The 26,373-nt window shown below is 39.6% G+C and overlaps 1 protein-coding gene across 3 annotated transcripts in view; it reads left to right on the top strand.

Moving 5' to 3' along the window:
- Positions 1 to 26,373, top strand: part of ptprfa (protein tyrosine phosphatase receptor type Fa) — a 364,603-nt gene that overhangs the window by 72,479 nt on the left and 265,751 nt on the right. For all 3 annotated transcript variants that reach the window (XM_063064557.1, XM_063064555.1, XM_063064556.1), the window contains exon 2: positions 15,839 to 15,991. In XM_063064557.1, coding sequence (XP_062920627.1) covers positions 15,889 to 15,991 — 103 coding nt within the window. In that variant the 5' untranslated portion in view covers positions 15,839 to 15,888. The remainder of the gene's footprint in view (positions 1 to 15,838; positions 15,992 to 26,373) is intronic.

Here is a 26,373-nt window from a genome sequence, read left to right as displayed (position 1 = left end):
ACAGGAGTACATTCAACCAGAGACTCATTCCACCAAGATGCAGCACAGAGCGTCGTAGGAAGTCATTCCTGCCTGTGACCATCAAACTTTACAATCCTCCCTTGGAGGGTCAGACATCCTGAGCCAATAGGCTGGTCCTGGACTTATTTCATAATTTACTGGCATAATTTACATATTACTATTTAACTATTTATGGTTCTATTACTATTTATTATTTATGGTGCAACTGTAACAAAAACCAATTTCCCCCGGGATTTATTAAGTATGACTAAAATTCAGAAAAAATACATTTATTATCAGAGTGTGCATACATTATACAGCCTTGTGATTCATCTCCTTAGAGGCAGCAACAAAACAAGGAAACCCCAAAAGAACCCATTTAAAAAAAGACCATCAAACATCCAGTTTGCAGAGAGAAAGAAAAATCGTGCTAACAATAAAAGTAAGCAAATTGCATTCAGAACTGAAGTCTTATGAAAGGCACAAAGCTAAACATCACTGCAGCTGGAGCAGGACACAGCCTCAATTCAGCAAGGAGCTGAGTAAACGTCGCGGAGCACCGAGCAGAGCCATTCTGTCCCTCGTCTCCAGTCACGACACCCTGGCCCTTTCAATCTGGCTCGGCGCTTAAATCATCCAAACATTGGGTCATTCCTTGCTCTCAGAAAGCTCTGGGGTCTGAACCCCACCATCACAATTCGGCCTGGACCCAACCTTTCCAATTCAGCACGGTGCTTAATTCAATCAGACATTGGGGCTTGCTTTCGCACTTGCCTCCTCCACCCGCCTCCACTTACATAGACTCATCTCTGCACACCTTGCCATTGTTAGCAGTGATCAGCTGATATTTTAGGGAGTATATAGACTAAAAGGGTTTCCTTTCACTGAAAGGGCACAATGTTCATGTTTTAAATGTTATTGGTTCTTATTCTCATTTGTTATTTTGGGAATATTAAATATACGCATTGTAGAGTGTGGTAAGTATAATTTACTGGAAGAGATGTTTGCAAATTTTACCAGGAATGGAATACTATTTAAATAAGTGACCACATATTGAAGCATGGAAGGCTAAAGGAGGTTTCCAAAAGATGTTGAAAATTGTGAAGCATTTAGACATAGATGTGGAGAAACTGTTCGTACTGCCAGGGAGGTCTATAACCTGAGGAATCAGATTTAGGATATTTAGCGAAAGAAAGAGTTGGTGAATTTTTTTATCAGCAAGATATGATTGACTATATAATACCTAGAAAGCTAGAATTATGTGCTAATTCTCCAAAGAATACTTAGTATATACCAATTGAGAATGGGTGCAAGGCCAATTGGTTAGCCTGTCTAAAGATGTGACATTGTGCAATTGGTGGTATGGCCATTTCCTGTGTTTCCTATTATTCTACATAGGATACAGAAAGTTTGCAAGGGGAATGAAATGTTAATGAACTGAAAACAGACCTAAATTTTGATAGTTAAATGAACATTAAATGACATTTTGTTTTGTCAGGATCTGAAGACTCGTCATAATTGTACACTGGTAGGTGTACTTGTAGCTATTGCATTTCAATGGCTTACTTTGGCTTATGGTGTTCAAATGTGAAGTTTGGGTATTATATTTGTAATTGGTGCACCATACACCAGTCATTTGGTTACCAGTAAATTTTCATACAATTCCAGTGAACTTGAATTCCATATCGTTCACTTGTTTTTATACTATTATTCAAATGGTCCTGGTAGGAGCTGTAGATAGGGTTGAGGAGAGCGTGGGGCTGTGACTCACTGCCAGGATATTTTCATAACTTTTTCTTTTAGCTGCTGTCACATGACGAGTTGACTCCCAGAAAGGAGTAAATTTATTTACTAAGTGCTTCATTGTGTGTTGGGACTTGGACAAGTTTTTCATTAATGATGGTAGGGTGCAAGATGCATAAAGGTAGTCACTTTTCACAATGCTGAATTACAAGGGGTGATTGATAAGTTTGTGGCCTAAGGTAGAAGGAGTCAATTTTAGAAAACCTAGCACATTTATTTTTCGACATAGTCCCCTCCTACATGTACACACTTAGTCCAGCAGTCGTGGAGCATACGGATCCCTTCTTTGTAGTGAAACTCTTGGAGTGAAAATGCAGAAAGTTTGAAGTTTCTCCTCATCTCCTTCTACCTTAGGCCACAAGCTTATCAATCACCCCTGCTGTGGACCACTTTCAGGAGGTCCAAGATGCCGACTTCTACAAAGACTTCTACATATGCTCCATGACCGCTTGTGTAAGTGTGTAAATGTAGGAAATGTAGGAAAAATAAATGTGCTAGGTTTTCCAAAATTGACTCCTTCTACCGTAGGCCACGAACTTATCAATCACCCCTTGTATTTATCCTTTGAGAAGTTATATTGCTCTAGTTGTGCTACAAGACTTTGACATAATAATTTTAATAACAGTTTTGTTAAACTAATATCCTCTGAGAGTAATCACCTTTCAGTGGAGAATAGCTGACTTGCATTTGTGATGAGATGCTCCTGTTCTCCAGATGTTACAAGGCGAGGGGGACCAGAACTATAGTTTAATTGATGAAGACTTTTGGATGGTATTATTTCCTTTTGGCTCTTGAAAGGAACATGTTGAATGTATAAAATGGAAAATGCATCTTGAGTTCCTCTTTGCATTGCTCAACAATGAAGTGCAATAATCACATTTTTCAACATATATTTTAGCACATTCAGATTTATTTCCAAATACATTTGCTATTGGGCTGACTTTGGTGCATGACTAATTGCATTGTTGCCCTATCCAAATGCATGCTTCCAAAAAATGTTCCTGATTAATCTTTCTTAAAATGATCCCCAGTGGTTAAATTTCAGATGGCAACATCTGAGTCATGCAGGAGTGAGATAGATTGGCCAATGGAATGCTGTCATAATAATAACTTCATACTCATCGTCAGTAAGGCCAAGGAATTGATTGTAGAGTTCAAAAAGTAGAAGCCGGGAGAAGTGCACCAACCATCATTGAAGGATTAGCAATGGAAAGGGCAAACAGCTTTCAAATTCTTGGATGTCAGCATCTCAGAGGATCTGTCCTGGGCCCAAGGCATTGAAGTAATCCTGAAGAAGGAATGCCTGCAGCTCTGCTTTGTGAGGTGTTTGAGGAGCTGTGGTAAATTTCTCTAGATGTGTGGTGAAGAGAATTTGTACTGATCGTAGTATAGCCTGGTATGGAAATAACAATGCACAGGATCGCAAGAGACTGCAGAGATCTTTAGTCTCGGCCAGCTCCATCACTGCTACAATACTTCTCACCATCAAGAACATCTTCATGAGATAGTGCCTGAGAAGATGACGTTTATTATTAAGGTTTCTCACCACCAGGATATTGACTTTATTACTTACATACTTAAAATAAATGAGGAGTAAAAGTCCTTGCATTATGTCTCCGTTCAAATGTGCAATGTGCAAATATGTAATTTATAATAAATATGTGCAACAGGATAGTCAATATAACATAGAAATACAGTAGAGTCAGCATGAATTAAGCAGTCTGATGGTGTGGTGGAAGAAACTGTCTTGGAGCCTGTTGCTTTTATGCTATGGTACCGTCTCCCAGATGGTAGCAACTGGAACAGTTTGACTGGGGTGACTCAGGTCTCCAATGACCCTTTGTGCCCTTTTTACACACCTGTCTTTGTAAATGTCCTGCATAGTGGAAAATTCACATCTACAGATGCGCTGGGTAGCCTGCACCACTCTCTGCAAATCCTGCGATAGAATAAAATGCAGTTCCCATACCAGGCAGTGATGCTGTTGATCTGCCGCTCTACCAGAGGCCTTTGGATTCAGACCTGGGGAATAACTGTCAAACACAGTTTACTTAAAAGTATATGCTGTTTATTAGCAAGCTTGTGTTCTCAGGTGGCTACAGGAGAGTCTCTGCTCACCGAGCTTGAGAAAATATGCAGCCAAGTGAGCCCAAAGTACTGTTTGGAGCTGCAGGTTCACATTGTTATCACATATTTTGATAAGAGTAGACTGAGAAGCTTCTCATGGAACAAACAATTCTTTGTTCATACATTATTCTCACAGCATGACTTGTCAAGCTGCCAATAAGTCAGTTAGGTTCTAGCCCATTTAATTTTGCATATAATTCCTCATTTCCCTCCTTTTGTCATTCCATGACAACTACAGTTATCAATATTGGACTTGTTGTACATTTTAATTTTCATATTCATGTAAGAAGGGTGGATAGTAACCTCTGGGATAGGCCGAAGGGCTTTCTGCGTCATCGTAGTCTTCATCCTCATCATTTGCACCTCCCTCTCTCTGAGGTCCCCTTTCTTTGTATAAATAACCCTGTGGGTGTAGAGCAAAAGCACCAGCCGACAAGGGGCCATAAACATTGAAAAAGTGCGATAACTATGAGTACTCCTGCGATGATAGCTTAATGCTCCATCCTGCAGAGATGTCACTGTAGGGCCACAATCCCCCTTTTGAGTTAAAGCCATGTAAGCTGGCCCGATACCTCCTTTTGAATGTAAATGGAGAAAGAGGTAATGTTCTCTGATTTATCTGGGATGTCAGTGCAGCGTTCTTGTCCTATGACGGCATCTGCACCTCCTTTTTCAGCCAAAACAAAATTGAGGCCTATTTGGTTCTGCAAAACCGTCTGTCATAGCACTATCATTTTAGTGGTGATGGTCCTCACCTGATCCTGGATGCCATCCATTGCCTTAGTGGTTCTATTGGCCATCTCCTCCAAAACTGCAGCCAGATTGATGATTTCCCTTGAATTGTGTGCCGTCCTGTAGAAAGGGAAAGCTATCATCCAGAAGCGCTCCTGTTGTGAGATTCCTTGCTTTTGCCCTAGGAGGGAAAGGTGCTGGTCCAGGGTTTTCAGCATTTGTATGTGGGGTACAAGGTAAGCCAGGAAGCATTCATCCCATCCCATTACTGCTCTCTTGTTGGGTGTCCCATCAGCTAGTGTCTCTCCTGGGAGCCACAAGTCGGCCTTTTCCCCATAAACCCACTGAGTTTTGTACAGAGGGCATGGTGGTTCGGCCATTGGTTAAATGGCACAGGTGCTATTGCCCAGAAAGTTAGGTCCCCTTACCTTCAAAATTACAGTAGTGGATAGTATTTGCTGGTTGGTCAGATCTGACAGTGGTGGAGAGCCATGATGTCTGACCTCCCCATTGGATGGCTTTTTCCAGGGGGTGGGGGGGGAACGAATGTACATCAGAGCAGCGGCACCCACAGGCTCTAGTCACACCAATGGTGCAGTTTTGGGCCTCACTAGTCTGAGTGTCATTAGAAAAGGCCCAGACTGACCATTGTTCACTGCTGTTCAGCGGAATGGCTATTATGGGAACCTCTATCTTCCCATGGGGATGTAGAAAATGGGCACGTAGTTGGTAAATGCCATCTTCCTGATGTTCAGGAAAGTCAGTCTACGGTATCCGATGTGACTATCAGCTACTTGAACAAGAAATGTGAAGAAAGTCGCAGAAATCAAAAGTATACTGTAAAATTGGAACAAAGCTTGCAACACGGCCACCATACGCAGCGCCATCTTAGTAGGAAAAGGATATGCTTGCTTTTCATTACTGCCATCAGGGAGGAGGGACAGGAACCTGAAGACCTACACCTAATGATTCAAAAACTGTTTTTCCTCATCTCCCATTAGATTTCTGAATAACTCATGAACACTGTCTCTTTATTCCTTTAGTTTTGCGCAATTTATTTATTTTGTAATTTATAGTAATATAATGCCTTTACACTGTGTTGCTGCCACCAAACAATCAAATTTCATATCATATTAGACAATGATAATAAATCTGATTGTGTTTATTGGCCTGATTTATTAGCTTAATGAAATCACCCTCCCTATTCTGTCTGCACACTATACCTCCCTGCAATACCCTAATATTGCAGCACAATAATTACTCCAGAAATGTGAAATGGAGAGTAACATATATATGGTATGTACACACAAAGCCAGTTTCTCTCACTTTCAGCTGTGTGTTTAGCAAGTTTGGTTAACAGGAGGATTGCCAAAACATTTTTAATTTGCCTTGCTTCAGCTTTGTCGCTATTGTACATCTCCAGGTTTCCCCCGCCATCCGAAGGTAGAGCGTCCCTATGAAACGGTTCGTAAGCCGGAATGTCGTAAAGCGAAGAAGCAATTACCATTAATTTATATGGGAAAAATTTGTGAGCGTTCGCAGACCCAAAAGTAACCTACCAAATCATGCCAAATAACACACAAAACCTAAAATAACAGTAACGTATAGTAAAAGCAGGAATGATATGATGAATACACAGCCTATATAAAGTAGAAATACTTTTCCACAATCATTGCCGCACTGTTCTCCGTAGCAAAAATCTCACGCAAGCGCTCTCCAGTAACCTTTAAGCTATGAAGCTGTCAAATCATACCAAATAACATGTGAAAATACACAGCAGATATAAAGTAGAAATAATGTATGTCCAGTGTAGTATCACTTACCGGAATTGGGACAGCGCCGAGCACACTGATGATGGTGTGTTAGGCTGAGTCGTCGGAGGTTGGGGTGGTGCAGTGGCCCCCACCCTCCGGGCAGCGAACCGATACGCGAAGCATGCAGGGGTACAGCGGTGGCCGGGACGCACCCAGCACGTAAATGTCGGCCCAGATCAGAGGCGACGCAATCGGCAATCGCCTCTGATCTGGGCCGATGTTTACATGCAGGCGGCACCTAATTAATTAGCTTGTTTATTTGGGCTTTTTTTTCTTAAAAATGTGCTGGCTGCGTCCCGGCTACCGCTGCATTCTTCGCGAATCAGTATCTGTCTGCGGCCCAGGGGTTGGGGTGGTGGGACACGGGTGTCATCTCGTCGTCTGTTTCCATCAGGGCAGGCAGGTCATCTTCTTCTATGTCTGCCTGCCTTGATGTTGAAGGTCGAGGTTCGTCATCTGCTGTGGCTGATGTGGAAGGCTTGCTTGACTGCTGAGCCTCGCGCATTTTTAGATCATACAGTTCTTTGTAAGCACTCAAACCATCCTGCAAATATGCCCTAAACTGATGTATCCTTTCAAAGTTAAAGTCGTACTTTATCATTGCAGCGAAAATCTCACGCAGTTGCTTCACGTTCAGTTCCTGGATGACTTCACTTCCGGTCCATTCGCTACTGCATTCGGTTTCGATTGTTATCCTTTCCTCTTCCAATTACATCAGCTCTTCATCTATCAGTTCTTGGTCATGAGATGCCAAAACCTCTTCAACATCATCTTCGTCAACTTCCACAAGCCAAACTCACTTTGTCCTTACTTCGTTCACCACGATCGAAATAATTATGTCTAGTTTTATGCTAAGTGTAACACCCTTACGAGCTCTTTCAGGCTTTTCCGATACCTTAGAACTCATCTTGCTAATGGCTGCTCACAGGCACGTGTTTAAGCAATGCTGGTGGGAATGCCGGTCCAAATCCGGGGGAGGAGTGGCTGCTCGGGGTGCGCGCTGCTTTTTCCGCGTGCTGCCTTTTTTCGTAACAGTGAAAACACCTGTTAGCGAAAACAGGTAACTAATGTAGGTCTTTCGTAACAGTGAGGTTTCGTAAAGCGAACGTTCGAAAAGCGGGGGACACCTGTATTTAGAAAATAATTCTTCCCCACTATATTTTGAATTATCAATAAGGAAAAGAAATTCAATTCTGTAGTATCTTGGCTGCAAAACTAAACGTTGAAGAATCCAAAGGTATACTTTCATAATCTTAGTCTTTTAAGTGCATACTACGGGATAATCGTTTCAGGTATAAATTTCTTTCTTGGGTTACATTAATTTCAATATAGGGCTGAAATGAAATCAATGAATTTGAAGTTTTCATTTATTGATCTTGACAATTTGAGCACTTCAATCTTTCCGTATAGGAAAAGTGTTATGTAGCAAGTCTTGAACATTGGCATCTTGACATACAGATTGGAAGATGATGGAATTGCTTTGGGACTTCTTATGGCTATTGGATGGATTATTAGCATTTTGCTTGAGAAATTGAAAGCTGATTAAGAATATTGCAAGTGTGTTGGTAAACCACTCCCAAATTGGTATAGCTGTTTTTTCCACCCCACATGATGCTTGAAACATCCATTTTGAACTTTTCATTGATAATACTATATTAAGTTATTCTTAAATAAAAGTTATGTGGAAGTATTTAAAAACCAATAAAGAAGACAACACAGGAAGAGTGGTCACTGAACATGCATTTGAAATTGTAAGAATGTATCTTTATTCTTTCTGCAAACTTTGAACAATAAGAAATGAAGAACAAGAATTTATGTTATAGTGAGTTACATGAGTATAATTAACTAGACTATAGCAAGGACATTGTATCATTCAACAAGAAATTTCTTAGCTAATGAAAAGATTTTCACAATTCTGGTTAATAGCATGGCCCTGAGGGTTTCAAATCGCCATCTGTGCAATAATTTCCTTTTGGACTTCACAAAAGGTTTCCAAGCTTTTGGATTTTCAATTTGATACACAACCAGAAGCATCTGATGAATATTTTCTTCCTAATTCTGTATAGCTGTATTTCTATTTTAAAAGGCATAGCTTTGACTCATTCTTTGCAAGACCTTTAACATTTTTTGGATTGTTAATTGGTACATATCTTTTGAAGGAAAGAACTGTTTCCAAAAATCCACTATGGATCAACCCAAGGTTCCAAATGCCCAATTTATGAATGCTCTCTCATACAAGCAGTATACCATATTGAAAAATATGACAGACATGTACATGCATTCATTCCACATCCACTGACTCTCTGTCTATTTAATAATTGTGATTTTTGTTTGGCGACTCTTGTGTGTTTTGATGCCATTCATCACAATATTCTGGAGGTATCGTCACTATATCAAGTGATTTTTGTATATTTTCCAACTAAAGGCACCTGTAAAAGCTAAATCTGTTCATAACCAGGGCTTGGCCTGTATATATTTTCCGTGAAAGCAATTTACTGTACACTACTTCACACAATTTTGAACACAACTGAATCAAGGGATCTTCTTAGTACCTTAAAGTGTTTTTCAGTATACTAAGACACAAATACAATTTTGAAATGGAGTCTTCTCATTTTCTGGTGCTCAACAAATTTTGCTACTACTCCAAACTTTTCTTCACATGAGTCACCTAGATTCCAAAGGGGGATGATGGATCCTATTTGAACTTTGGAAATGGCTGTGTGTTTTTATTTGCAGTCATTTTCTTGTTTCTTAAGTAAAGCCAGTAAATATTTATTTTCTTCCAGATTAAGTGGCATGGAATGTTTTACAGCCTCTGTCCTCCAATACAAACTGAAGAGTTTACACCTGGGCAGAACTGGGATCAATGTCCTGCGGGGAATTGTTTGCAAGTGCTATTGAGGAAGGTTTAAACTAATCTGGCAGGGTGATGGGAATCCAGGCAGATAGACAGAAGGAAGCAATGCAGAGACCTAAACAAAAGCTATCAAAAAGTCAGAGTGGAGTACAGAAAATTCTAATTCAAAAGCATGGAGGTTGCTATATTCTAAACGGACAATATGTGTAAGGGCACTTTTCTGAATACCCATGGTGTTTGAAATATTTAATGAACTAGTGGTGTAAATGAGTACAAAGGGGTATAATGCGGTAGCTGTTACTGAACTGTGGTTGCGAGTAAAGATTGTTGGCAATTAAATATCCAAGGGGAAGGTAAGGAAGGTGGGATAGCACATTCAAATGGGAATGAAATCGGTGCTAGTAAGAGATAATGTAAGAACAGGGTGACAGTAAGAGACAGTTTAAGGAGCAAAATGTTGAGTCCAGCTGAGTAGAGATTAGCAATAGTAAAAGGGTGAAATCGCTGGTGGAGGTTGTCTGTAGGCCACTAAATAATAATGTTACAGTGGTATGGGCAATAAACCAAGAAATACCTGATGCACTTCAGAATGTAACAGCAGTTGTCATGGGGGACTTTAACTTCCACATAGATTGGGCGACTGAATTTGGTTAAGGCATTCTTGAGGGGGTCTTCATAGAATGCATCCATGATGGCTTTCTTGAGCATTTTAGACAATAGACAGTAGGTGCAGGAGTAGGCCATTCGGCCCTTTGAACCAGCACCACCATTCGCTGTGATCATGGCTGATCATCCACTATCAGTATCCAGTTCCTGCCTTATCGCAGTAACCTTTGATTCCGCTATCGTTAAGAGCTCTATCCATCTCTTTCTTGAAAGCATCCAGAGACTTGGCCTCCACAGCTTTCTGGGGCAGAGCATTCCATATATCCACCATTCTCTGGGTGAAAAAGTTTTTCCTCAACTCCATTCTAATTGGCCTACCCCTTATTCTTAAACTGTGGCCTCTGGTTCTGGACTCACCCATCAGTGGGAACGTGCTTCCTGCCTCCAGCGTGTCCAATCCCTTAATAATCTTATATGTTTCAATAAGATTCCCTCTCAGCCTTCTAAATTCCAGAGTATACAAGCCCATTCGCTCCAATCTTTCAACATATGACAGTCCCGCCATCCCGGGAATTAACCTTGTGTACCTATGCTGCACTCCCTCAATAGCAAGAATGTCCTTCCTCAAATTTGGAGACCAAAACTGCACACAGTACTCCAGGTGTGGTCTCACCAGGGCCCTGTACAGCTGCAGAAGGACCTCTTTGCTCTTATACTCAATTCCCCTTGTTATGAAGGCCAGCATGCCATTAGCTTTCTTCAGAGCCTGCTGTACTTGCATGCTTGCTTTCAGTGACTGATGTACAAGAACACCTAGATCTCGTTGTGCTTCTGCTTATAGGGAATCTATAAGGGAAAATGCTATCTTAGATCTGGTCATGTGCAATGAGAGAGGTAAAATTAACGATCTTGTAGTTAGCAATCTTCTTCGTAAGAGTGACCAGCCCGGTTGAATTTTTCATACAAATCGAGGGTGCAATATTTTGATCTAAAACCAGTGTATTATGCCTAAATAAAGGAGACTGCAGGATGAGGAAGGAGCTGACTAGTGTAAACTGAGAATGCATGTTATATGGTAGGACAGTGAAAGACTTTCAGACAGATTTTTCAAGGTGCTCAACAGGAGTACATACAAGAGAAGATTTGCAAAAGCACAAATTTCTTACAGGCAGCAATGGGAATTGAACCCAGGTCACCTGTATTGTACTAACTACTACACTACTGTGCATCTTTTTTCCCCTGTCCTGATAAAGGGTCAGGGCCTAAAACGTTGATTATACTCTTTTCCATAGATGCTGCCTAGCCTCCTGAGTTCCTCTAGCATTTCATGTGTGCTACAACAAAAGTATACTCCAGTTACAAGCAATGCTAGTAAGGGTGACAAAAGCCAGCTGTGAATAACTAAAGAAGGTATCCAACTAAAAGCTCATGCATACAAAGTTACAAGAGTAGTGGGAAACCAGAAGACTGGCAAACCTTTGAAAAGCAACAAAGAACCATGAGGCAAACAATAAGGAAAGGGAAGATGGGTTACAAATGTAAACGAGCACAAAAAATAAAGCCAGACAGTAAAAGTTAAAAGGTCCCTTGGAAGTTGAGAAGGAGGAATTAATATTTGGAAATGTGGTAATGGGCCAAAGCCTTGAGCAACTATTTTTGGTCTCTCTTCATGATGGAGGATATGTTTAACATGCCAAAGAGATGCTATGGATGCAAAGGGAGGTGAGGACCATTGCTGTCATGAAAGTAGTAGTGATGAGCAAGTTAGTAGGCTTAAAGGTAAAGAAACCCTAGTCCCTAGCGTACTTAAAGAAATGGTGGTAGTAATAATATATGCATTTGTGATAGTTCACCAAAATTGTCTGGACTCTGGATGGATCCCCGGCAAATTGGAAGACAGCGAATGTCACAGCTCTGCTTAGTAGAGGATGTAGACAAAAAACAGGTAACTGTAGGCTAGTTAGCTTAACGTCTGTAGTCGGTGAAAAGCTTGAAGCTATCTTTAAGGAAGAAATAGCGAGGCATCTGGATAGAAATGGTTCCATCAGACAGACACAGCATAGGTTCATGAAGAACGGATTCTGATTGACAAACTTGAGTTCTTTCAGAATTTAATGTGTGCATTGGATAGAGGGGAACAGGTGGATGGTGTATAATAAGATTTCCAGAAGGTGTTTGATTGCCACATAAAAGACTTCCATAAGATGAAGATGCTTGGAGTTGGGGGTGATATATTAGTATGGATAGAGGATTGGTTAACAAATAGAAGACAGAGTTGGGATGAATGGGTATTTCTCTGGCAGTCAGTCATGTGCAGAATGCTGCAGGAGTCTGTACTGGGCCCACAACTGTTTGTGATGTAATGATTTGGAAGAAGGGACCCAGTATATCTGATCTAAATTTGCTGATTACCCTAAATTGAGTGGCAAAGCAAATTGTCCAAGGATACGGGGAGATATAAAGAGACATAGTTAGGTTAAGATAGGATCTGGCAGTTAGAATCCAATGTGGAGAAGGTGAGGTCATTTTGGAAAGTAAAGTAAAAGATCAGATTATGAATTAAATGGTGAAAGATTGCAGCATGCTGTCGCGCAGAGGGTCTTGGAAGTGCTTGTGCATGAATTGCACAATGTTGGTTTGCAGATGTAAAAGGTTATCAAGAAAATAGATGGAACATTGACCTTCATTGCTAGAGGGAATGAATTTCAGAATAAGGAAGATAAATTGCAACTGTACTTGGTACTAGTGAGACCACACTTCAAGTACTGTGTGCTTTTCTGGACATCTTACTCGAAGAAAGCTGTACTGGTTTTGGAGGCAGTGCAGAGGAAGTTCACCAGGTTGATTCTGGGGATGAGTGGGTTAGCATATGAGAAGATTAGGGAATAAAGCCTCAAGGTACAGGGGAATAAATTCAAGATGGAGATGAGAAATTGGTTTTCCAGAGAGTAGTGAATCTGTGGAATTCTCTGCCCAGGGAAACAGTAGAGTCAGAAGCAGGTTTAATAACACTCACATATGCTGTGAAATTTGTTGTTTTGTAGCAGCAGTACATTGCAATACATAATAAAACAGCTATGAACAGAGGAAAATTAATAGTGAAGTATGTTCATGGGTTTACTGTCCATATAGAACTCTGGCAGAGGGGAAGGTGGTGTTCCTGACATGTTGAGTGTGTGTCTTCGGGTTCCTGTACCACCACCTTGATGATAGCAATGAGAAGTGAGCATGACTTGAGCGACGGGGGTCTTGCTCGATGCTTGCTGCCTTTTTTGTGTTTGAAAATGTTCTGCATGCTGGAGAAGCTAGTATCCATAATGGAGCTGGCTGAGTTTACAACTTTCTGCAGCTTTTTTCACTCCTTCGCAGTGGCTCCTCCAGATGGTGGTGCAACCAGTTGGAGTACTCTCCATGGTATATAGAAATTTGTGAGTACCTTTGGTGACATACCAAGCCTCCTCAAATTGCAGAAATATATCAGGTCCAGAATAGATCTTCAGAGATGTTGATAGCCAGGGTCTTCAAACTACTCATCCTCTCCACTGCAGATCCGTCAATGTGGACAACTGTGCTTTTCCTTGATTTCCCCGTCCTTAAGTCCACAATCAATTCTTTCAATCTTAAAGGTCAAGGAGAGAAATTCTGGAAAATTAGTTCAATTTGTACTTGCATGAAGTTTGTAATACTATCTGCACCAACCTGAGAGGGTCCACTTAGTATATAGAAAATAAATGAAAGCAAGGACTATATCAGAGTTGAGGTAAAAACTACACTGCCCTTAAGATTCTTCCTTCAGTTAGTCCTGACGAAGGGTCTCGGCCTGAAACGTCGACTGCGCCTCTTCCTATAGATGCTGCTTGGCCTGCTGCGTTCACCAGCAACTTTGATGTATGTTGCTTGAATTTCCAGCATCTGCAGAATTCCTGTTGTCTGCCCTTAAGTGTTAACATTAGGCAATATCTAAGGATAAGAAGCAGAGTACTTGACACGTAAAATGAGAAAACATTCTTTCTGGTTTTATGTATATTTTGATGACTTCTCAAGCAAGAAATTGGAAAATGACTACTATTTATCAAAATATTATTAAAAATGTAGTTTCAAATTAACATTGGATGATACTGCAAGTTCAGCTTCTGGAGGTTATTGAGCTATTTATCTGACTGACCAAATTCATTTTATATGGAGGGTATTATTGCATCTTAATTAAGGTTTACATTGAATCTCCTCAAGTCTGCTGTTGAGATGCTAATTTGTTCAGTTTAGTAACCGTGTAACTCATAGCAACATATGGAGATAGTAATCATAACAAGATAGAATTCAGCCTGGAGTTTGAGAGAGAGAGAAAGAGAAGCTAAAATCGGATCTATTGAGATTAGAGTTGAGTGAAAGTAATTGAAGAGGCATGAGAGAGATGCTGGCCAAAGCTGATTGGAAGGAGACCCTAGCAAGGATGATAGTAGATGAGCAATAGCAGGAGTTTCTGGGAGTAATTTAGAATCACAGGATTATTTCATCCCAAAGAAGCAGCATACTAAAGGGAGGATGAGGCAACCATGGACATAAAAGTAAAAAAGTAAACAGCATAAAAGTAAAAGATGGGACATGCAATATTGTAAAAATTAGTGGGAAGATTAGATGAATCAAGAATCTTTTAAAAACCAACATAAGGCAACTAAAAAAGCCATAAGGAAAGAAAAATTGAAATAATAAATGTAAACTAGTTAATGATATAAAGGAGGATATCAAAACCTTTTTTTTAGATCTATAAAAAGAGGAGAAAGTGCACATTGGACCACTGGAAAATGACATTGGAAAAGGTAGTAATGGGAGAGGAAGAAAGATTAACTGAATAAGTATTTTGCACTGTGGGAGACATCAGCAACATACCAGATATTTGAAAGAGTCAAGGGACAGAACTGAGTAGTCACTGTTACCAAGGAGAAGGTGCTTTGAATGCTGGAATGTCTGAAGGTGGATAAGTCACCTGGATCAGATGAACTATGCTCCAGCGTTCTGAAAGAGGTATCTGAAGGGATTGTAAAGGTATTAGGAGTGATCTTTCAAGAATCACTATTTTTAGGAATGGTTCCAGAGCATTGGGAAATCATAGAAGCCATTCAACTCTTTAAAAAGGGAAGGAGACAAAAAAAACAAGAAATTATAAACTGGCTTGCATGATGCATGTGGGGTTGGTAAGATTTGGAGTCCATTATTAAGGATGAGGCTTTGAGGTACTTGAAAGTACATGAGAAAATAAGTTGAAGACAGCATTAGTTCCTTAAGAGGAGATTTTGCCAGACAAATCTGTGTAATGGTTTGAGAAAGTAACTAACAGGATACTCAGGAGTCAGCAGAGGCATTTGATATGGTGACACACAGGTTGCTAGACAAAGTAGGAGCTTATCCTATTACAAGGAAATTAGTAGTGTGGATAGGAGATCTGACTGGCAGAAGACAGTATAGGAATGGCGGGGGGGCTTTTCTGGTTATCTGTCAGTGCTTTGCAGGTGTTGGTGTTGGGTCTATTATTTTTCATGTTGGATGTCAGTAATCTGGAAAACAGAATTGATTGCTCTGTGGTCAAGTTTCTGGATGATACAAAGATAGGTGGAGGGATGAAGGGGTTGGGTGGGGGAGGATGGAAATAAAGCAGCCATGATTGAATGGTGGAGTAGATTCTGCTAATTCTGCTCCTATGTCTCATGGTCTTGTTAAGTTGTCAGGTCTTTGTATTTTGTAACAGCTGTTACAGCCAATGGAATCTGTGCTGGCTAGAAAGTCATATTGTAGTTTCACTTTGGCTTGTAAGTTGTAAGGTTTAAAGAATTAACTATTAGCTATTTGGTGATCAGTAATGATAAATAATGTATAACTGACGTATAATATTCTTATTGTTAAGGTATGAGCATCTGACAAGCGACCACTGGACAGATTGGTATCTGGACTCGAATGAAAGTACTAACTTTAGCCTGGAATATGGTACTTACTCGTTCGACTGCGCTACCAATCATGGTGATCCTGAGCCACCTGGCACAGTGCATTCAAGCAGACAGTGAGTAAAATTATTTTAATGTTGAAACTATTTTTTTCTTTGTTGCCTGGATATTTGTGAATATATTTGAATGCAGAGGATAGTATGAAAAGGTGCAATATGCAAAAAACATGCATATTGGTTACAAATCATGAAACTGCACAATTGTATTGAGTACTTTTCACATTACAGTTATAATCTGAACAGAATTTCAAATTCAACAGAGAGTGTAAGAAAATTAGAAAATCTTAAACACTATAATTTCACTATCCAACCAGATTTGTTTCAAATCATTCATAACCATCAGTGAAAAGTAAACGTGAAATACTACAAAATCAAGTTAGTGTAAAGGATGTTGTACCAAATTTAAAAATGAGTTATTAAGACACAACTTTGTTGTTAAGGCAGTAATTATTAAAGATTTAACTCTGAATATTTGATAACGAAAGGTACATTACTCTTGAGAAAAGAACAGTGAGCAGATGGAAAAGCACATAATATTAGTAAAGCCAACTTTTAGAAATTAATGACTGGAGGAGGCAATTCTCCTCCAAACATTAGATGAATTTTGGATTTTGGCTGTGAAGATGTTTACAAAATATCATTCAAAAGTGATGAGCTGGATCTGAAAATAAATGCATGAAGTAGAATATTCCCAATGTACACGTTGTCTACACAAGAACTTACACTCTTTTAAAGTTGGCCAGATAAGATGAAGGTTCTCAATATTTTTTAGAATGAGTTTTCTGTTAGCAATGACTATAACCCCTGGTATTCTACAAACCTGTGTCTTTTTATTTTTGACAAGCTATTCTTCAAAATTATCATCTGAAGGAAAAATATAGCAGGTCAGACAGCACCTAAGGAAATGAATAAAACATCAATGTTTCAGGCTGAGAATGGGAAAGGAAGGGGGAAGATGCCAGAATAATAAAATGGGAAGAGGAAAGAAGGCCAAACTGGAAGGTGATAGGTGAAGCCAGGTGGGTTGGGGAGGGAGGATGAAGTCAAGTGGGGGTATGGTTGGGGGGGGTGATAGGTGGAAACATCGAAAGTTTGGAGAAGAAGGAATCTGATAGGAGCGGGGAGTGGACCATGGGAGAAATGAAAGGAGGAGGTGTACTGGAGTAGGTAATATGCAGGTGAGAAAAGGGGTAAGAGGTCAGAATGGGGAAGGGGGAAAATAATTGTTGGAAAAATCAATGTTTATGCCAACAGATTAGAGGGTACCTAGACAGAATGTGGAGTGTTTCTGCTCCACCCTGACAGTGGCTTCATTCTTCCAATTAAATATAGGGAAGTCTGACCACTATCACCTTTGATCCCGCTTATGTATTTTTTTTTAATCTCCTTGTCTTTCCATGGCACCAAACTGTACTGTTCACAATTTTGGTGTCACTTTTTACCCTAAGTCCTGTACTCTCTTTAAAACAGGAGTTCCCAACCTTTATTATGTCTTGGACCCCTACCATTAATTGAGGAGTCCATGGACTCCTGGGAACCCCGCTTTAAAGTCTTCCATTTCCACAACCCAATTTGATTGTAGCCTCTCCTCTGATCATCTGTTACTAAGGCTATTATCTCTGAACTCAGTTATTCAGTATTCCAGCACAATTTTTGTCATCTTTCCTTTTATTCTAACTATAAACCATCTTATCTCACATTTAGATCTCTTTGACCTGTCATCTCATTTGCTTCCTGACCTACAGTGTTTCTGAGTTAAGTAAACCTACGTTTATTTTAGTGATCACCTCCATTATGTTGCCTGCTTTATCTCCACATTTCTGGATTCTTGACCACCCCCAGTTAAATTGGTTGCTATGTCATCAAAGATTCAAAATTATTCCCTTAATTCCACTTCTCTTCTTCTTTAAGGTGCTCCTTAAAATCATTGAATTTTAATAAAGCATATGGTCCTTTTATCTCCTCAGGGCTTGCTGCAGCTTTTGTTTGTTCCTGTTTCTGTGAAAGCCTGGGATGTTTTTTTATTAGGTTAAAGATAGCAAATAGATGAGGTTTTTTTTATTAGTTAACCATTAGTAAAAGGAAATCCAGCATCTACTTGTTTTTGTATGTTGCAAAACCTTTAAAATACTTTGTCATATTGCATATATAATTCATTTTCATTTTTCAGTCGCCAATGCAGAAAAGTATCAACATTTTTAAATTTTCATTCAAGATTTTTGTTTTCCTCAGCTGGATTATAATGCATATGGAATAAACATGGCTGGAGATCTTGGCCACTTGGAAATCCATTTATTTTATCATCTATCAATAAACAAGCCGTTGTATGAAAATAAGGAGAAGTGTGACTATACTACATGCAGAACATATTGGTGTGACTAAAACAATATTAATGGATAATAGTAATACCTCACAGCTTTCACATCAGTGGTGTTAGATTGCATGTAGATAGTCTGAGTTTCAGCTTCAGAATTATTCTGTGGCTAATGCCAAAGGCAGACAGAATGTGAATTTGAATTCTCCGAAGTTTGATTTATTTTGGAGGTGTAGAGAAAGGATAATTGGTGTGAATAATAACTTTGAAGTTTGTGGAGCCATCTTATAAAAGGTCAATAGGTATTTCTGATTCATTTATTTAAGCAATCTGTACAAAACTGCTCTTTTAAATCATGTATTGCAACGAGTCATGGTATCATATAGCACAGAAACATCCTGTGATCCACCAAGTGCATGCTGACAATCAAGCACCCACTTACACAATTCATGCACAATATCATTTAATCTCCCACTCCCATCAAATTCTACCACTTAAACACACACTGAGCCAATTTATCTAACAACCTGCATGTTTTAAAATGTGGGAGGAAACTTGGAGCATCCAGAAAAATCTCATGTAGTCATAGGGAGAAGAGGCACTTTCCACACAGTACCAGAAATCAGGATTGATCCTGGATCACTTGAGCTGTAAAACAGCAGCTGTACCATCTGTGCTATTGTGCCACTTATTTCTCAGGTGATGGCTTTGCTTAATCTGTATGTCAAAAGGTTTTAAAATTCATGTTTGGTCCAAAAAGGTTTTGGCTAGTTACTTGTCTAACAGCAGCAAAATCTTGTCTGACAAAGCTGTTTAAGAGTTCTTCAAGGAAGTAACAATCAAGGTGGACAAAGGAGAAGTGGATTTTCAGAAGGCTTATGATAAGGTGCCACACATGAGTCTGCTTAACAAGATAAAATCCTATGGTGTTACAATAAGGTTACTGGCATGGATAGCGGAATGTCTGACAGGCAGAAGGCAGTGAGTGGGAATAAAAGGGGCCTTTTCTGGTTGGCTGCCAGTGACTAGTCAAGTCAGGTCACTTTTATTGTCATTTCGACCATAACTGCTGGTACAGTACACACTAAAAACGAGACAATGTTTTTCAGGACCATGGTGCTACATGAACAATACAAAAACTACACTGAACTATGTAAAAAAAAACACAAAACTGCACTAGACTACAGACCTACCCAGGACTGCATAAAGTGCACAAAACAGTGCAGGCATTACAATAAATAATAAACAAGCCAATAGGCACAGTAGAAGGCAGTAGGTTGGTGTCAGTCCAGGCTCTGGGTATTGAGGAGTCTGATGACTTGGGGGAAGAAACTGTTACATAGTCTGGTCGTGAGAGCCCGAATACTTCGGTGCCTTTTCACAAATGGCAGGAGGGAGAAGAGTTTGCATGAGGGGTGCGTGGGGTCCTTCATAATGCTGTTTGCTTTACGGATGCAGCGTGTGGTGTAAATGTCTCTAATGGCGGGAAGAGACACCCTGATCATCTTCTCAGCTGACCTTACTATCCGCTGCAGGATCTTGAGATCTGAGACGGGTGCAATTTCTGAACCAGGCAGTGATGCAGCTGCTCAGGATGCTCTCAATACAACCTCTGTAGAATGTGGTGAGGATGGGGGGTGGAAGATGGACTTTTCTCAGCCTTCGCAGAAAGTAGAGGCACTGCCTGGCCTTCTTTGCTATGGAGCTGGTGTTGAGGGACCAGGTGAGATTCTCCGCCAGGTGAACACCAAGAAATGTACTCTTAATGATCTCTGTGAGGAGTCGTCGATGTTCAGCGGAGAGTGGTTGTTCTGTGTCCTCCTGAAGTCAACAACCATCTCTTTTGTTTTGTTCACATTCAGAGACAGGTTGTTGGCTCTGCACCAGTCCATTAGCCGCTGCACCTCCTTTCTGTATGCTGACTCATCATTATTGCTGATGAGACCCACCACATTGTGTGTTGCAGCACAGTCGTGGGTCAGCAGAGTGAACAGCAGTGGACTGAGCACACAGCCCTGGGGGGCCCCTGTACTCAGTGTGATGGTGTTGGAGATGCTGCTTCTAATCCAGACTGACTGAGGTCTCCCAGTCAGGAGGTCTAGGGTCCAGTTGCAGAGGGAGGTGTTCAGGTCCAGTGGGCTCAGCTTTCCAGTCAGTTTCTGAGGAATGATTGTGCTGAATACTGAACTGAAGTCTATGAACAGCGTTCGAACATATGTGTTTTTTTTGTCCAGGTGGGTTAGGGCCAGGTGGATGGTGATATCAATGGCGTCGTCTGTTGAACGGTTGGGACGGTATTCCTCGGGTTAGTATTAGGACTGCTGCTTTTCACATTGTTTGGCAATGATTTAGAAAATGGAATTGATGGCTGTGTGGCAAAGTTTGCGGATGACATGAAGATAGGTGGAGCCGTGGATAGTGCTGAGGAAGCAGTGTGATTGCAGCAGGACTTGGTCAAATTGGAAGAATGGGCAAAAAAGTGACAGATGGAAAACAGTGTTGGGAAATATATGTTAATGCAGTTTGGTAAAAGGAACAATAGTGCAGAGTATTATCTAAATAGGGAGAAGGTTCAAACATCAGAGTTGCAGAGAGCTTTAGGAGTCCTTGTGCAAGACTCCCAGAAGATTAATTTACAGGTTGAGTCAGTGGTAATGATTAATAATAATATAATCATTGCAAATGCAATGTTCTTATTTATTTTAAGGGGAATAGAACATAAAAGCAAGGCAATAATGTTGAGCCTTATAAGACACTAGTCAGGCCGCCCTTGGAGTACTGTCAACAGTTTGGGGCCCCATATCTCCGAAAGGATGTGTTGTCATTGGAGAGAGTCCAGAGGAGGTTCATGAGGATGATTCTGGGTATGACGGGGTTAACATATGAGGATCATTTGGCAGCTTTGCACCTGTAGTCACTGGAATTTAGAAGAATGTGGGGGAAATCTCATTGAAACCTTGAAACCTCCCGAATGTTGAAAGAACTAGATAGGGTATGGTGGAGAACTAGAGGGCAGAGTACAAAATTGAGAGGCAATGAGGGGCAGTTTTTTTAGCTCGAGCTGAGTAAGTCTGTGGAATGCCCTGCCACAGACTGCAGTGGAGGCCAAGTCCGTGGGTATATTTAAGGTGGAAGTTGATCTTTTACTGATTGGTCAGGGTATCAAAGGATATGGCGAGAAGGCAGGCTTATGGATTGAATGGGATCCAGGATCAGTCATGATGGAATGGTGGAGCAGATTTGATGGGCTGAATAACCTAATTCTGCTCCTATGTCTTATGGCCTTATGATATAAAATAATGTGAACAATGCCAGCTATTGTCAGCAAATGTGAGAAAAGGCTAAATGGGAAACTGAAGATCTTGAGGTACTACAAGTCTTAATGCAATTAACCATTAAGATCTAGTCCATAAGACTAAAGGCCAGTTTTAAATAACTTCATGCCTTACTAACTCAAGCAGAATAGGGAATTGGGACATCCTGTATTGATTTTAACTGAGTGCAACTTGCATTAATGAGTGAAAGAGTTGCTTAATTATTTATGAGATATATACTCTTGAAGGAAACTATTGACATCAGAAACACTAATATAACCAGTTTACAGGTGAATCACTAAGATGATGATATCGGCCTGAAAATGTTTTACTAAAGTGGGATAAATGTTCTCCTGTTGATATTTCACAGAACAAAAGAAGTCTAAGCAAATTTTACCACAGTTGTTTACTTATGTTTGGAGTGCAGCTCAAATGGATCCCCCTTTGCATAGATACAATATTTTGGTGTAATAGGGGTGGGTATTGCTTTGCACAAAAAGGCAAGAGTGCTATAGAAGGGAAAGAATAAACTGAGATGAAACAGAAGACAGTGGTGGAGGAATTGCCACTTTTATAATTCAGTATCTGAAATATATTTTCTGAATTGCTATTGATGCCTTGTGCTAGAACATTGAAATTAACTATCTTAATGATTGAATACAGAATTAGTGCAGGAGGAAATATTTTTGGTTTGTGGAGAATTGGAGCTAGTTGTTGTCTTTGAACGGGATGGAACAAACTTCTTGTTTAGTGCGGGTTTGGGAATCGAGGTGGAAAGTCATCATTGCTAGCGTGAAGAAAAGAACTGGAAAAAGTTTACTACTGACTCCACCCGCCCAGGCAGTCACCTATTCTCAAAATTGCCATCAGGAAGATACCTCGAATCCATCACCACCAGGACTGCATGTCATCTCTGAAGCTTCTTTCGTGTAGCTTCCAAGCTTCTCAAGAAAACTCACTCGGGTGTAATACCCTAATTGTTCCGTACAACATCACTTAAATAGTCTTTCCTGCTCTCTTTGTTTTGCTGTGTCTGTTCATATGTTCACATTTATTTAAGTTTTATTATTGACCTTTGCATATATGACCATTCTGCTAATTGTTGATTGTTCATGGCTGTTTACACTATTGTCTTGTAAATTATTGGTTGCTATTGTGTTGTCTGTTACGTTATCAACTTGTTTTTATGCTTAGTAACAAACCACAATAAATTCTATTATATATCAAAGACTGACAACGAAGTGATTCTGATTCTGAAATTTGGGAATGAAAATAGGGAGAGTCAAATATTAAAATATAGGACAAGTACAAAGTAGACTAAAAGTTGTGATGTTTTTGCAGTTAATGAGATATTATTGAACCAAAGTCAAAGTTAATAGTGCAAACACGAGGAAATCTTCAGATGCTGGAAATTCAAGCAACACACACAAAATGCTGGTGGAACGCAGCAGGCCAGGCAGCATCCATAGGAAGAAGTACAGTCGACGTTTCAGGCCGAGACCCTTCGTCAGGATGAAAGACCCTTCTTGTCAAAGGGTCTCAGCCTGAAATGTTGACTGTACTTCTTCCTATGGATGCTGCGTTCCACCAGCATTTTGTTTGTGTGTTACTCAAAGTTAATAACTTTATTTTCTCTGTAGCTAACAATGTTATGAAATTGATGATTGGTTGTTTTGATAGATTTTTGTTCTTATGGGATGCAGCAAAAGTATTAATCTGAGATTTAAGGTACCTTTTTATTAGCATGGACTGTAGATGTATTGATTTCACTTCTCTGAATTAGATCTTTTACTATCAGAGCTTATAGTTCAAAAAAACCGGAGGGCTCATTCAGGTGCAATTTTATATTTGCAATTTGTTTAAAAGAAAATACAGGCTGCATTGGAGGCGTTTTTAAAAACTAAATTTGTTGATTATTCTGCTAAACCTGGAAGCAATACTGATGAAAATGTCACAGGTTATCCCTCAATTCCCCATAGTTTGCATTACCTCTGTTCTTTTTATTCATTCAGTTGGCATTTTCCAGCTCTTTTTTTTCAGTGTCATGGGTTGGAGCCAAGAGTGGAGACAACAGTATCAGTTTAAGGAAAATGATCCCTTATTTGTATATTTTGTCTGATAAATTGATTTAAGTGTGTTAAGTCATTAGGTCATTATGTAGTTTGCACCTCAGTCTCTTGCTGGCTGCTGTTTCTTTCAGTAATAGCTTGTAAAATTGTATGGTTTTAGTATCATGTCACCGTAAAAACATTTCATTCATGTAGCTCCAATGCAGAATTAGTGTCAGCAATGAATTGGAGACATTTGTTTTTCCTTCCAGACTGATTGATGTTTCTGTGCACTGTCCTATAAGGTGGAAAAATTCAGTGTGAAATTGAAATGACTTTATATTTTAATTTAATTTGGCAATTGGCCAGATTTGCTATACAACCACTCACAAAGTAAATATTGTTCTCTGAAATTTATTGAAGATTATTTGGCTCACATAACTGAAATGTTAGTCTACACTTGAATACCACATATAAATGGATATTTAACATCACAAAGGACATGTCACCATGATTCCATTGTGACACAATAATGTTATATAAACACATACACGATCTTATTTGTGTCAACTAAAGTGACAGAAAGCCTGTAGAAACTGCAAAAAAGATAATTTCTTACTGGCATGACAGTTAAAATTCCCTCAAATCTCTCAGCATGAATATGTTGTAAAAATTTAAAGCCATTTGAAATATGAAAAAAATAAACTGAAGTTATTCTTGTTACCATTAGGAAGAAGGTACAGGAGCCTTGGGTCTTCAGAAGCAGTTATTGTTCTTTTTTTTATCAAAATGATAAAAGTTTGTTTCCAAGACATTCAATATTTACAAGACGGTAGTTGCATTTAAATTCCTATATAGCCGCTACTGTCTATTAAACAGTCCACACTACTCATGGAAATCCCCCAGTGTGCCTGCCACGACCATGTTCTCCTTCTCCAAGGACAGCCTGGCACGGACATGTCCTCCGAAAAGGGGCAGGGAGTTGGCCCGGGCAGTGTCCTCCACCTTCCACCACCTAGACCAATGGATGGCCATCTTGGCCTAGCCCAAACCAAGCCCACCAGGAGACCCTCCTCTCGCCCTGCCCCCTTTCGAACTGGATGCCCATAGATGAGGAGTGCGGGACTAAAGTGTAACCAGAACTGCAGAAGTAGCTCTCCGAGGAACTCAAAGAGCAGCTGCAACCTCTTGCATTCTGTGTATGTCCTTTAACCGTCAGGCTTCTGAACCAGTGTGGACATCATCATTCACCACAGCACCGAATTGATCATTGAACACAACTTCTGGACTCACTTTAAAGGAATCTACAACTTATGTTCTCTGTTTTATTTATTTATTAATTAATTAATATTAGTATTATTACATGTTTGTATTTGCACTATTTGTGAGTTTTTTTGTAGTTTTTCATTGATTCTATTGTACTTCTTTGTTTTACTGCGATTGCCTGCAAGGAAATGAATCCCTGGATAGTATTTGACATATATGGATTTTGATAATAAATTTACTTTGAACTTTGATTTTTGAAAGGTGGCAGATTTCATATTAACTCATTGCAACACAAGTATCATCCCAAACAAAAATTTGCATATTAAAAAAACAGGCAATACTGGAAAAACTCAGCAGCTAAGGCAGCATCTGAGTCCCTTCAGCTGAGAAAGAGAGGAAGCAAATTAGTCTGAGGAGCAGAGAAGCTGAGGGTATGTAATGGGGGGCAAGGCCAGTGGTAAAAAAAAGGGTATGTCTGCAGTAGGCTGAAATAATGTAGCCATTAAATGGAAAAGGACCGGGGAAGAGAGGATGGAGCCAAGAAATGAAGAGAAGGTCTGTGGAACGAGCAGGCAGAAGCAATAGTTCTACTCGGAAGTAAGTTACCATACAAAGCTGAAATTTCCAGTTAATTTGGAAATATGAAAAAATCTGAATATGTACTAATAACTAATGGTGAACTGAAATGTTCATACAAAAGAACTTGGGTCGACAAAATTGTCATAATTCATCAAGCCTTGAATAAGATGGTTTGTGAGATTGTGCCGCTTATTTTTAAACTGCAACCATAACAATGAATTTAGTTGTATTTTCCTGAATACATTGCTATGATTCCAGAAATAGAGCATTCACTTTTGATGAAATGAAAGTAAGTCAATAGGTTTCCAGTTCTTAAATAGAAGAAATGAGAAGTGGTTAATTGTAGGATCTACATTGTGAACCAGTGCCTGAAACCCAATGAAATCAGTGTGGAAACATGAATTAATGTAAAGGTAGCTAGAAGAGCTGCTGCAGGATATGAACAAGGGTTGTTGTACAACTGTTTAAAATCAATTAGGTGACTTTTAAAAATATTGAGTCAATCATACTTCTAATAACACTGAATATAATGGCAATATTTTTGAATTGTTAGAGGGAGAACTCTTTGCCTTTAATTTTATAAAGATATATAAAATTATTTACATTAATAACTTAGTAGACTGAAAATGCTCATCATATTCAAATGCACATGTGAGTCTGCCTTACCTCTGTAACAGAGTTCAGTTCTGTAACCCTGAAACTTTAGTGTTCCTCCATTTTTAGCTTTTTCCCACATGCCCAATTTTTACTTGCCCCATATTGACCATTATCAGATAATTTTATTACATTCGCTGCTAATCCCACAAAATAACAGTAGGGGTTTCTTTTTGGATATCATGAGCAATCATTGGCATATTCAGGTCACTTGTATCTCTCTTTTCTCCATTTGCACTGATTTTTTTCCCCACAATGATGCTG

Source organism: Mobula hypostoma, chromosome 12 (genome assembly GCF_963921235.1).
Source record: "Mobula hypostoma chromosome 12, sMobHyp1.1, whole genome shotgun sequence".
NCBI classification, from domain to species: domain Eukaryota; kingdom Metazoa; phylum Chordata; class Chondrichthyes; order Myliobatiformes; family Myliobatidae; genus Mobula; species Mobula hypostoma.
This window is presented reverse-complemented; position numbering and strand designations above follow the sequence as displayed.